Below are 14,227 nucleotides of genomic sequence, written 5' to 3'. Positions count from 1 at the left end.
AGTCAAAGTTATGAGCAACTATGTTACAGTTGTTAATTTTTACCTTTGCCTGGCACAAATGGGCTTCCATATTTTCTCTCAGTATTGAATTGAATTTAAAAGGGCAAACCAGAGGTCTGTACAGAATAGTGGCCACTTTTTTCACATTAAATGTGGCTCCATATTTGGCTGCTTAAAATAAGATTACTCCATACAAGTTGTTTGAAGTCTTTCTCCTCTGAAAAACACTTCACTGAGGTCAAGGTGTTTCCTGTAGCGGTGAAGATAACACCAAAATAGGTGCACTCATCACAATGCCAGGTCAATTTGCTGCCAGTCTTCATCTGAGTGCAAAATTACCGTGAATTTACAGGTAAATTACAGCTCAACCTTGGACTGTTTGGACAGCTGAGAACGACTCACTTAAAGCACAGAGATACAAGGCGACCTCAAATCTGTAATGCCATTGATAGCTCCTTCCTCGAGCTGCTTCATTCATAATGAATGAGAACCAACTTTGTGTACACTGTGACATTAACCAGGGAAATTATTTTCTGCTGCAGAACAGTTCACCGTCGGATGAAACAAAGCTCATCTAAGCATAATTACTCAAACAAACACACTTTGGAGAGGAAATAATAGGAGGACTGTCTCATAGTCTTTGTCCACGTTGACAATAGAAAAGTTTCAGTGCACCTCCACATCATTATTCTTTGCCAGCATTGATTTAATTATGCATTCAAATAGTTCGCCAAAATGGAAATGTGGTGTTTTATAGTAAATGTTCCCGTTGGAAGCAAACAAATTACCAACCAAAACTATCCCTTTTGTTTAGGTGGCCATCATCATCCCGTTCCGTCACAGAGAAAACCACCTAAAGTACTGGCTCCACTACCTCCACCCCATTCTCAGACGGCAGAAGATTGACTACGGCATCTATATCATCAACCAGGTAAATGAAAGAAAATGATAAGGACGAAAGAAAGTGAAGGTTAGAGTCTGTATCAGCTCCAGGCACGGGCTCCACGAGTGGCCAGCCCTATGGCGTACGTCGAAGATGCTCTTGTTCAAGTTTGTTCTTTGTGGTTGGTCCAAAAAGGATGTCGAGGCAGAGCCTTAACAGTTCTCAGCAAAAGACAGGTAGGCAAACGGGTGTAGGCTCCCTCTCAGTCCAACCGTGGCTCAACAGAGTCGACACCCCAACGCTGCTTTGCATGAGCACTACGGCCTCATGTCATGTGGGCTGGATGGTAAAGATGGGAAAGATTCCCATGTTAAGGATCACTGGGTGTTCACATCATCAAGACGGTTGTATGGTTGCAGAGTTTGTCATTGGGGTTTAATTACACTGAAATGTGGTCTTTAGCTGGCATGAGGTGGATATATAAGAGAAATCCCAGTTTCCCAGTCGTAATTCCGACTTGAATGCTATTTACAAGTCGGAAACTCATAATACCCGATATGACATGAATGCGGTATTAATACACCTGGGTCTCTGAGTGAATTCATAAGCCCTGCCCACTACCAGCCAGCCAAAAGAAAGAAGGAAAGTGATCATGTGAGTCATTGATATGAGCCAACTATGAGCCTACTACTCCACCTAACATAATCAATTAACTGTTAATATGGGAATGTGTGGATTTCTGCTTTCTCAAGCTCCGGTATGAGATGGGACGCAAAGTAGGTCATGGGCAAAAAATACTGATAATTTTTACTTGCAAAGACCTCTGTTTTATGATAAACCCTATCACAGATCAAGTAAAAGCTTTTACGTATATCTTGTTGCAAGCTCAGATTACTGTATGACAAGAACTAGACATGAACTAGATCTGTTGTAGGGCTTTTTTGCTATCTTTATTCAAGAGCGTGGCCTTTCAATTCCAGAGCACGACTTATTGATTTCACGTTCGGATTTTGTAATGCTTTCCCTCAAAACCCATGCCCTCGCACTCAAATAGTGCTTAGATTTGCTCTGCTTCTGCTCAAACTGTCTGCTTGCACTCAGATATATTGTTGACTTGCACAGATTTGGTGCTCTCTAGCTTCAGCCCTTCTCCCCGCACTCCCCCAACCAATAGGATGCCAGGTGTAGTGTTCCCTGCCTCGTAGGCGCATTCGCATTACTTCTTAAAGCATCTCGTACGGGCGGTTACTCTTTAATGAATGACTATTAAAAGCATTAGTAAATAATTCATTAAAAATAATGAAGCCGTTAATTAATGCTTATAAACCCTTCATAAAGGGCAGATATATATATATTACAACAGGGTAGTCAAACCCAGAGAAATTCAGAGTAGCTAAATGAAGGAGTAGTGAAGGAATAATTAGAACACTATTCACCTCCATCAGGTGTTTCAGTTCATTAATGTGGTGTAAAAAAAGTCTTTAACTGCATGTAGAAATGGAGACCAAGTCAATTTGCAGGTGCTTAAACCCCTAAAGACCCGTCCTCCCTCTTTTGTGGTCTTCATTGACTGTTTCTCTGACAAAAACTCATCTGCAGCATAAATCAGCAACATATTTACTGGCACTGCGCTCAGTTCAGCAGAAGCACAAGGAGCTTGATTTTCTAAACAATGTTGTGAGAGTGTGTGTGCGTCTTCCACACTGCGTTGGGTGAGAGTTCTTCTTTTTCTACATTATCGGTAATGAGCGCTCCTTTCTGCCCTCTCTCTCCCCTGTGGGCTCTGCGCAACGCCTTAATCACTCCCCCTGTGGAACAGACCTTTGGTTCCGCCTGCCCTGCTGTGCTCTACTCTTGATATGGCTATGTTCCAGTGTCTTACTCTCTCGCCTTTACACTTGTACACACACACATTCTGTCTGAGCATCTCTGAATCTTTCTTACCTCGAATGTAAAGCTGTTAGCGAGGGTGAGGGTGTGTGTGAGAGTAGACGCAACATTTTCTAACCTCACCTTCCCTTTTCCTTTCAGTTTTCGAGGCTTGGCTCAACTCTCATTGAGTTTTCCGTCACAGCTACAAGACTTTATATACTTTTACATTATCTTCAGTTTCAGATCAAGGCAGCTTTTTTGATTTGTGTGTTACATTCATATCATTTCCCACTTGTCTCCGATCAATCTGAACATTGGAGGTTCTTCAAAAGTGAAAATGAATAATTACAATGATAACAATGATAAACTGTGTTTATTTAGCACCAAACAACATTAAAACAATTAAAGCACTGCAATTCACTAAAACCAGCCATATTAAAGTACAGAGAATGATACAGAGTAAAATACCAAACAATAAAATAACATTAAAACTAAAAATGAACAAATAAAACATTTTGAAACTGGAAAAATAAAACTTTGGGCCAACATTAATGAAGTTTTCACAAAAAAAACGTTTTGAGAAGTGATTTAAAAGATGTTACTGAAAATGTTCAGCCGACTGTAAATATTATTTAAAACATGGTCGTTTGGATGAAAGATTCAGTCTTGAGGACAGTTTTGCAGTGCAGACTGCTGGCAGAGCTGAAGGACAGTCTACTCATTAAGCAAACTGTGTGTCTCGTGTGTTGTATTGTTTTTCTACCAACAGAAGTCTTTATGTAATGCCATACCACGAGATAATATGATTTTATAGTTGCCAGCGACGTCATTAGAGCTGCTGTTGCATCTTCAGCTCTTTCACCTGCACTTCAAACAGACACTGATCCGCTGCCTGGCTGTAATTATCTGCAAAACCATCATCATTTTCACCACTCTATGATTTAGAAGTTCAGAGAGGGCTTTGTTTGAAGTGGAAATTACTCGCGTGTATTTTTAAATGCATTTGAACTTGTCGAGATTCTTAAAACCAGATATATTCTCTCGTGTAACCGGCGATGCAGGTGCATTGTGTAGTGGGGTTAATTTCTGCCTCCCGTTTTTTGGATGAGTTTGAAACTGACCCAAAGATTACCAGTGATGTAAACACCACTACACTTCTACTAAGAGTAATAATGAATGCAGAGAGTTCCCCTCTTTAAAACTGTCTCCTAAAGGACTGACTCATCAGCAACTACTTTTGGGTAAAACACTGTTGGTTTCTCCTTGATTGAAATTTAGATTTTATACTAATTGGTAAGGAAGGGCATCTTGAGGTGATACACTTTTTACACAGCAGTTGCTCAACTAATATCATCATTGTGTAATTTTGCAATTAGCTCCCAATCTGAGCACTGCTGCTGCACTTCGCAGGATTTATGTTAGAATTGAGCTCTGGCCAAATGCTTCCTCCCAATTAGTCTGAAAAGTTAGGTAGTTTGAAAACCTCACGGCCTGGAGCCTGGATTTATAACTTATCTTCAAATGTGCAATATTGATGCCACCTAGAGTGGAGTTTTTATGCTGATCATACTTTAGATCATTTTTATTTCTAGATGCTTGATGGATATGGTCCCAAATTATAAAAATGAAAAAGGTACTTTGAGGCAGCCCTGTTTCCTTGAAAAAACAGCAACACAAAACAAACAGACAGGGGCATGTATTAAAAAATATCAAATGATCTTTGCCTTTTGTTATGTTTTATTCAGTGTTGTTTTCACCTTTAGAGAGGTTAGGCAGGACATGCGGATACACAAACTGCTTAAGAGGAAGTCCCAAAAACAGACAGTGAAGCAGGTAGACTACAAACAGGACGGACAGGCAGGCAGATTGAGAGGAGCCGAATCAAAGCGACAGAGGTGGGATTTTGATGACAAGAAGTCCTGATGTATCTGACACGATGGGCGATTAAACCTTTACACCCGGCGCCACTTTCTGAGAGGACGGTGGAGAGCACTTTTCCATCGTGATCACTCGAGTGTTAAATGAGTGGAAGTCTGGAACCTTTTAACACAGAGCCACTGGAGGGGGATCGGGATGGGGGGGTGGGGGGCAGTGATAATTCTCCCCCTCCAGTCTCATCCTTGCTAACAGATAATGGCTGTCATGTCCTTAGAGTCAAAAACAGTCGTTTTGTGGAAAGAAAGGCCCATTGGAGATAAAAAACAAATGCCCCGGGTGCACCTTCACTTCAGACACATGCATGCACAGACACACATGCATGAACACACACACACACATAGGCTATAATAGGAGGCAGCCCAAGTAAATGAAAGCTTGCCTAAGTAACATTACATTGATTAGCCATGTAAGATTACACCAAAGTGATACGTATTAGAAACCTTATACAATAAGATTCAGAGATACATCCAAATCCCCCCCAGACCCAAGCTCCTCCCATCAACCCCCAATTATATTTCAAACTGGCCGTTGTGAGCTCTGGGAGAATTCCCAATGGCCTGGAACTGCAACCAATGTTGTTGATTGATTTGACAATTACTTTCTCAATCGATCAATTGTTTGGTCATTTTAATGTCCGAAAATAGTGCAAAATCTTTTTTCAATTTGCTAAATAGCCAATTAATTCTGGTCTGTCATTTAGGCTCTAGGCACTTTATTGTGTTTACCATGCACAGGTCAGAGGTCACACCACAGTCTCAGCTCTCAACACCACAAACTGCTTGTCATTTACTATTAAAACCGGCTGAATTCAACATGGCTTCAGGTTGAATGGCCGGTTTCTCTGCTTACTGCACGTCCTGCCGCCCTTGTTTTGCCTCAACCGGACATTTTTAAGCTTGCTCTGAAAAGTGGTGTTGCTGGTGAGGTACGGTGAGTAGGCGTTGCAGAGGGATCATGCGGAAAGTTATATAGCAACCTTGCTGTTCTGCCCTGCTGCTCTGTGTCCTCTCTGCCTGCCGAGGACCGGGGCCAATGTTTGTTTGTTGGCCATCGGCTCATCATGTAAACTGGAAAAAAGCCCAGAGAGAGGGAGGGTGGGGGGAATGAGAAAGAGAGAGTGAGGGAGGGAGGTGAGTGACAAAAGTGATGAAGGAAGAAACACCCATCTGCTGTTATGTATTTTATGGGAGCTTAAGGTCGATAAAAGCTGGATATCATTATTGATTTATAACATCTAATACTCTGCAGCTATAGGGGAAGTCTATAAGGCAAAAGTCACATAATATTCTGCCTTTTCTCGTGTCTTCTCCGATATCTGCAGTGGTGGAAGAAGAACACCGATCCTGTAAGAAAAAGTACCAGTACAACGTTGTACTTACATTGTTGTACTGGAGCTTTTGTTTTAATTGGTGGAGAATACTCTTTTGAACAACACATTGTATTTTATTAGCTCATCATGTTTTTTTAAAATGTAAAATCTTATGTAAAAGTTACTATCAACTGTAGCTGTCAGATAAATTTACTGGAATTAAAAGTATAATAGATTCCTTTGAAATGTTGTGAGGTGGAAGTATAAAGTAGCATACAATAGAAAAAAATCACGTAAAGTCCCAGTACCTTCACATTTTATTTATGTACAGTACTTGATGGCAGCAGATATGTCTGGTCGGTAACACACCTCAACAATCAACTGTAGTAAGGACTCATAGTATGTTATAATGGTCCGTGCAGGATCATCAATTATCGCTGTATGTGTTAAGTAAAGTGTAGTACATAATTATGCATCTATAATAATGCATGCTAAATCATAAGCGCAAGAAGACTTTGTCTGCTTTAGGAATTGAACCTTAAGGTATAAAACCTATATGATATATTCAAAGTAAGAAAGAGACTTTATTTTCACTACAGGATGAATGCAATGACTTGGGGTGTTCTGACAAACCATCAACAACTGTATGCAGCCTCTGTAATAGTCACAACTTATGATACTGCATGGACTAGTAGAGCCTACTATGAGTCCTCACTACAGTTGATTACAGTTGAGGTGAGTATAGGTAGTCATAATGTATTACAAGCCCCATCAACCAGTCAACCTCCAGTTTATAACTAGTCCAGAGCATCCATAAGACACTTGAACTTATAATTCATTATAAATCACATCTATAATGTTGATATAGAGCATCAGAAAGCATTGTGTGTGTTTATGAGTGTAGTCATAAATCATTATGAATGCATTATGATTCACTATGAATGTTGCCATAACGCAGTATAGTCTTAGCCTCTATTTTCGTGGCATTTTTGCACCAGCAGAAAATCGAGAGGATAGAAAGGAAAGCGGGATAAAATGCAACATACTGGCATCTGGTGTCAACACACACAACAGTATAAGCTTCCGCTGGGCCCCTTGCTCCACTAATCCACCAAGATATGACCCGCTACCCCCTTTCTCCTTCTGCCACCGCTCCAAGCCTCTCACACACACACACACACACACACACACACACACACACACACACACATACACTTGGACTTTCCAGTAACTCCTCTGCATCAGGAAGCAGAATTCAGTCAGCTTTTACGCAGTTTCTTTCTTCTCGTTCATGTCTACACTGCAGCTCCAGCAGTGTCCGGCACTGAGTGGACACCAAAGGATCAGGATGGATTAAGCTCTGTGTGTTTCTGTCTGTCTGTGTTTGTTTGGGCTTTGTGGTGAAGGTCTAATTAAGGCGGCCCAGGCAGTTCATTGGTCTTGGAATGGCCAGACAGGCGGCCAGTTTGTGTGTGTGAAACTGCCAAAACACTTCTGGATGCATCCAGTTCTGCATTTTACTGGCTGACCTTTGTTATGCTGTGTGTGTTGCGTTGCTGATGCGCTCATTTCATCAAATTTCAAGAGACTCGTGTAAAGCTTTTGGTAGTCAAGTTGCATTGTGGGTAATGTTGGCACCAGGTTTTAACAAGGAAGAAGAATGCTAGAATAAAAAAATATCTCTGGTTCTGCTGCATTGATTTGAATCCTTTTTTTTTAAACTCTCTGTTGAGAGTCCAACAGCGTTATAGGAGTGTGATGTTAAATCAGTAGAGAAATTATTGCTGCTATTATTGGGTTGCTGCATTTTTCATTTCATACTTCGTCCGAACAAAACGTTTTTCTATATTTGAAGGAAAAAACTATTGGGTCAGTGCTAGTGTCTGTTTATATTAATCTATTGCCAAAGATTTTAAAAACTGTTTTTCTAGTTTCAGTTTCATATTCAGAAAGAGTGTGAGAGGAAAAAAACATTCACCAGCGTTGAACATTCAATCCATGGTACTCTTTATCTTTAGTCTGTATTAGCATTTTTTTATTCAGGTGATAGACGGAACAAAGTCTATTTAATTATAACATTCATTATTTTCTTATCTACTTGGAAAGGGTGAGATATTTAGACATAAATCTCTCAGAATAAAGGAAAGGCTGTGACAGACCTGTCCTTCAGTCTCCATTTCCCTCTCTTTAACTTTCTCCACTCTAGCCCATGCATGGTTGATGCACTTTCAATCTTCTACGACTAGAAATTGAAAATGTTAAAAGAGAGAAAAGAAAATGAGGGAGTTTTTGTGCAGTTGACCATGGAATAGGGTATTGATCTGATGAGCAACAACTCTGTTCCTGTCCTCCTCCCTCTCCCCCTCCACCTTTCTCCCTCTTCAACGTTATGTTTCAGTGTTTGCTGGAGCGTTGTTACTGTTTTGTGGAGCAGCTATACAGTAAAATAATGTTCTCATTCGCTCTGTACCCTTAGACCCTATTGAGTCCCAGGTGCAAAGTGCTTGATGTGATTGCGTTAGCCTGTGCTGTGATGAATTATAGATTAGGCTGCAAACTCTTTCTCTCCTCTCACAGCAACTCAGACCTCTAGTACTGTTTTGTAAGTTAAACAACCTGCAGCCTCTAATTGCATTGTACTAAATTCACAAACTTTTCAGAGCATTTTTTGTCAAAGGTAAAAGCAGCAAAATGTGGGATGTCTATGACTGTAGGTCCAGATATCCATTAACACCACCTGCAGTGGATCGTAGTTGGATAAAAAACTGTGTGACCTTTTTTTGAATCCAAAACTCCTAAAATGGTTTTCTGAGTAGTGACTTCAGGCACATTTTCACCTTCTTCCGAGGTGCATGGAGTGAAGGTCTGAAGAGGTCTCCAGCAACGCTTAGTGTACAGAATAATTGTCTGACAGTACAGTTTACACAGAATTGGTCGACCCTGATTAATTTTAAAATCGGGCCGAATTTCTTGCCGGATCAGGTGTTAGCTTATGTAACGTAATGAGCTTACATTCATTGTGAGCAGTCGATGGATCTGTACAGTGTGAGCAGAGGAGTCATACATTTTGGAGTCATACAAGTTTTACTTGAGTTGAATGAATTAAGTTTGTATTGTGTCATGCATATAACAATGTCCGGCCTGCTTTCAAGACACCATAAATTCATATAAGCCAGATCCAGAGCCTACATATAGACGATTTCTCAAACAATACCACCAAAAAATAGATCAACTACAACAACATCAAAAAAATGTACCATACAATACTAGAGAGTTCAGAATAAATACAAATTAAATAGTATATTTTGCCACAAAAATAAACAACCATTCCAATTTTTCAGGGGTTCTGAGCCATTTCATGGAAAATTAACTCCTAAATCATCAACGTTTGTTCAGTACAAAAGAAAACAGGACTCACTGCCCTAAAGAAAACATCGTTAAACTCAATTTAGCAGCTGATCAACCACAGTAATGATCGATAAATCACAGAAGACCCGTCACACACATTTGACAAGCCCAGTATACACATGCATCTTTTTTTGTGCTGGTGCGCTTTGCAATAAAAATGCAAAACATTGGCTGCGTGTTTACTCTGATGAAGTGCACAGACGTAATTTGAAGCATGGTGCAACAGAGAATTGACATTTCAGCATTTTAGTGATGCATAATTTAATGTGCCTTTCTTCCCTCAGTGTCCCCTTCAATCAAACGTCCATTAACACCAAGCTGTTGAGACAGCAAAAGACAAATATACTACTATGTGAGGCCGTTATTTTACTTATGGAGTTTTGTCTCACTTTTTATACTCAGTTAAAGTTCTAGTCAACTTTATTGTCCCAAGTGGGCAACAGGAGCTGCAGCGAGCAAACAACATGAATACACAGCACTCCACATAGACCCGAGAGTAAACAGTACAAGATGTACAAACATGAAATGTGGAGGAACTGGCTCCAACCAACATTTAGAGTATAGAACAGCTTTTCTGAGGCAGGTTTGGCTGTCATAAAGACACACTGTACAGTGAATGTACACTGATGCAACATATCAACGAGAGAGACATCATCTTCTGTGTCTTCATCATCTGTGGGGTCGGCTTGTCGGTGCTTCATCCTGGGAGTGGAGATTACGCGGAGGGTGACGCTTTGCTCTGTAAACACCTTCATTTCAGCAATTTTCATTTCCAACATTAATGAAACAATTACACTGATGGCCGTGTGGTCCAGCTATTTATTGCTGGCAATTAAGGATGAGTGGATAATAGTGATGGAGGGATGTAAAATATATATTTCAAAGAAGATATTACACAGACACATGCATTACAAAGGATTGAATCATCAATGAAATCTTGAGGGTGTGTGTGATATCTCACCTCAACAACATGTTGGGGTTATTTAGTCCCTCAAACTCTGAAATCACCACCTTTTCCTGAAATCACCACCTTTTCCTTTTCCTTTTTCCACCTCCGCTCAGGGCCACAGGGCTGTGATATTTGGACAGCGGCCCTTCACCGCTCACACTGCACTCTCGCGCTGTCAGCCAAGCAGCCAAACTTGACGACCTTGCTATTCAGAGAGCTGAGAACAGCTGTATGAAACCCTCTAACCACCTTGACAAGCCCTCGTTAAAACGGCCCGGAAATGTCACTCTGATTCAAACCCATACATTCCTCAGCTGCCCTGCCCCCCCTCCCCCCTCCCGTGCCTCTGCTGTGTTTCCCTCCTGCACACAGATTTGGCAGAAAAGGCCAGACAAATTAATGTTTTCTTTCCTTCTTGCTCATAAAGGTTGCAAGAGAGGAGAAATCATGATCCTGCTCCCTTGCTTTAATGGTGATTGAATAGATTTTTGTTTGCCTGAAGGTGGCTTCAGCGGCTGATTGAATGTTGCTCATATTCAGCAAAAAAATGTTTGAATTTATGGCAGTTGCCTGTAGTTTATAAACAAATATTTCAAAGTACAATTTCACAGTTGGACTATTGTATTTCAAGTTCACAGACGTCAGAATGCCTTACAAATGTGCGTCTTATTTTGAAGGTTTGGTGGTTTTGGACAAGGCCGCATGGTTGGCTAGTGGCTAGCACTGTTTGCTCACAGCACAGTGGGTCTGGGGTTGAACCTAGAGGCCAGCTGGAGCCTTTGTGGCTGGAGTTTGAATGTTTCTCCCCTTGTTTCAGACATGTAGGTGAGATTAATAGGCTCTAAAGTGAACAGTGTCAACCGCGCGATAGACCGGCTAACTGTCCAGGGTGTGCCCCGCCTCTCGTCCACGGTGTGCTAGGACAGTTTCCAGCCCCCTGTGACCTATACAGAATAGGTGGGATGGGATTTTGGAAATCATCATGTGAGAAATATCTTTACACTCCCTTTTATTTATGAAATTACCATTTTAAGCAGGAGTGAACAGAGATCTTATGGAACATTAGATTGCTCAAGATGATTTGTGCTGTAAACAAACCACAAAATTTGTCATTTTTAAACATGTTACTTTAAATCGGTGCTCCAGCAATTTGATATTGGTCTCAACATGCCCCCAGTGTGTAACAGGCTTATTGTTAGAAATCTCAAAGCCTTGAGACTTGACAAAGCTCCCTCAGAACCACAAAAGACAGTGTGGCTCTGTCAAGACTCTGTAAAGGATTTAAACGATACTGTTATTGTTGAGGAGACATGAGCGCCAATCTGATGTCAGCGTGGGCACAGGAAATCAATATTAATGTGGAGTGTGAGCGTAATGATGGCTAGACACAGTGTGCTTACGACACACATGCTAATCTCAGGTAGGCGACCTTAGATAAAGAGATACAACTGAACAGATGAAAGCAGAGAGAGCCTTTCAATGAGGGTTATGCTTCATATTTAAAAAGGGAGACACATTATAAACAACCCACACGTTTTTTAATATTCAACCTTCACGCCTCCTGATGTATTTTGTTATAAAGGCAAACTTCCCCCTTCAGTTATCTCATTCTGCCATCCTTTCAGCCTACTAGGGGCAAGAAAACAGGCTGCACTGAAGACGGGTTATAATAATGTCAGCAGTATTAGAGATTACCAGCGGGGACAAGATCATTGTGTAAAACATACTGCGGTGAGCTATAAAGCACAAAAGTGGAATGGGAAGAAAAAATACTGTTAGTCGTAATTGTTGAGAAAATTGGCCCAAAAATGCTTCCCATTTATTATCGTTTCCTCCTAATGGCTGTGCTGCGTGATTCCAAAGCAAGATGAGGATAAGTGAGACTTCCTGTAAATTTCAATTCTCTCATATTAGAGGAGCACTTTGTTTTTTTCTCTAATTTCCAGACGATCCTTTGACAACACTGTCGCTGTTTCTGAGAGGATGTGTGTGTGTGTGTGTGTGTGTGTGTGTGTGTGTGTGTGTGTGATCTCATTTTTCGAGCACAATAATGCTGCATACTACAGCATCTCATCTGTGTGATAGCGTTGTGCTTCAGCATGCCGGATGAGGTTTAAGTACACAACAGAATCATGAGCAACTGCAGCTTGTCCCACGATGCATTTGTACCAATATCACATGGAACTATTTATCATGGATTTGTTAGTATTTGATCTTGATAAAAAGCTCCCTCTTCTACAGAGGAACACAGTTAATAGTATATTACATAAATACACACAAGCACTGTGTATTTATGCAGCGTGCTTTATTATGAAATGTCTGTTTGATCCTGCGATAATGACATAAACTCCTAACATTGTGGTATTAATCACTACACTGCAACACTCAGTGATTTTGATAAATGTTTTAAGTCGTTTAGTTCACACAGAATCTAAACATAATGTCAAGATGAGATGAATGAGGTTATTTATTTCTTTTAGTTTTCAGTCTCTGTTTCGAATAAGGTAATAAAACCTACCGTGTTTTGCTAAGATATTATACCGCTTCATTACAACTTGAATCTTATTTTTGCAGTTTTGATCATCATTTTCATCAATTATGATGACATTGTATTCACCAAAGACAAATCTGAGATCTAGGAACACAACAACAGAGTTTTACTAGGCAAAAAACATGAGCGGTGATACATGTCCAAATCCAAATTTGAACCCGTATGAAGACATGCTAAGGTCAAATCTGGACGTTTATTTTTTTTATTGTTTCATGAACAAGCCATGTAACTAATAAAGGCCTAACCCTTTTATCAAAACTCCTCAACCTACTGCTCCTTCACATGTTTGACATCAGGTTGGAAACCAGTCAGATTCACTTGACTAAAATTGAAAGTGAGCGCACCAGAAAGCTGGACCAGGAATTTGTCTGTAAACTAATGGTTTACAACGGACATTTTGGATGATAATTTTACTGCTCGACTTTGCTTTCTCTTCCAAATAAGTTTGACTAACCAGTTGGTTTGTTGACAACGTCTGATTTTCTGACTGCTCGAATTTTTGGTTTCATTATAACAATGTTGTCGCACTATCAGATCTCAGCAATTAACTTTGAGAGTACAACGTTACTAATACCGATAGGAGTGATGCCCAAAACTACGAAAATAAAACAAGTTGTAAACCGTCATTATTCTTAATTAGTGTACAGGTTTTGAAGGCAACAAGGTGACGACTAAGAAGCAAAGAGGTGGAAGAAATGTGACAGCGAAGCACAGGTGATATTTGTATGTTGAAGCCCCATCTCTTTTTGTCTAGAGTAATCGACAATTAGTGTATTTACTGTATATATAAGACAGATCTGCTGTATTATATGTGGTGATAACATGATGTGGCATGTGTAACGAATGGTATAACATCTGCATTTTGGCACTTTTTAAGCTGACCTTTCTCTTTTTTTTGGAAGAAAACTTGAAGACAAAGATTTGAAAGGAAAATTAATTAGTCATTAATTACGTGCATTGTTATTTGTCAGACAACCTGCAAAGGTTTCACATCTTCCGTGCAGTACTCCCATGCACTTCATCCGAGTGTCCCACTGCATGGTAAAGTTTAGTCATATCTTGACATCAAGGACAGTGCTGTTTCCATTTTTGATGATGGATGTTTAAGCGGTCAATAACGTAGTGTCGGCATGACGGGCCATGGGATGCAGTATGATAGCCAGTGTTATACCAGGCAATATAGAACCAATCCCTCCGAGCGGACTGACCTTCAACTTGTTTATCTTTGCCTTTGTGTCAGCAGACCAACAGTCAGAGAATCTCTGTGAAATGAGAAAAGGCATTCGACATCTTGATGAGGGGACCCAGGAGGATATG

At 40.4% G+C, this 14,227-nt stretch overlaps 1 protein-coding gene across 1 annotated transcript in view; it reads left to right on the top strand.

Moving 5' to 3' along the window:
- The window catches only part of b4galt2 (UDP-Gal:betaGlcNAc beta 1,4- galactosyltransferase, polypeptide 2), a 138,033-nt gene that overhangs the window by 61,442 nt on the left and 62,364 nt on the right, over positions 1–14,227 (top strand). Inside the window, exon 3 of the mRNA XM_070918768.1 lies at positions 815–931. Coding sequence (XP_070774869.1) covers positions 815–931 — 117 coding nt within the window. The remainder of the gene's footprint in view (positions 1–814; positions 932–14,227) is intronic.

Source organism: Enoplosus armatus, chromosome 14, assembly GCF_043641665.1.
Source record: "Enoplosus armatus isolate fEnoArm2 chromosome 14, fEnoArm2.hap1, whole genome shotgun sequence".
Lineage (NCBI taxonomy): Eukaryota > Metazoa > Chordata > Actinopteri > Centrarchiformes > Enoplosidae > Enoplosus > Enoplosus armatus.
This window is presented reverse-complemented; position numbering and strand designations above follow the sequence as displayed.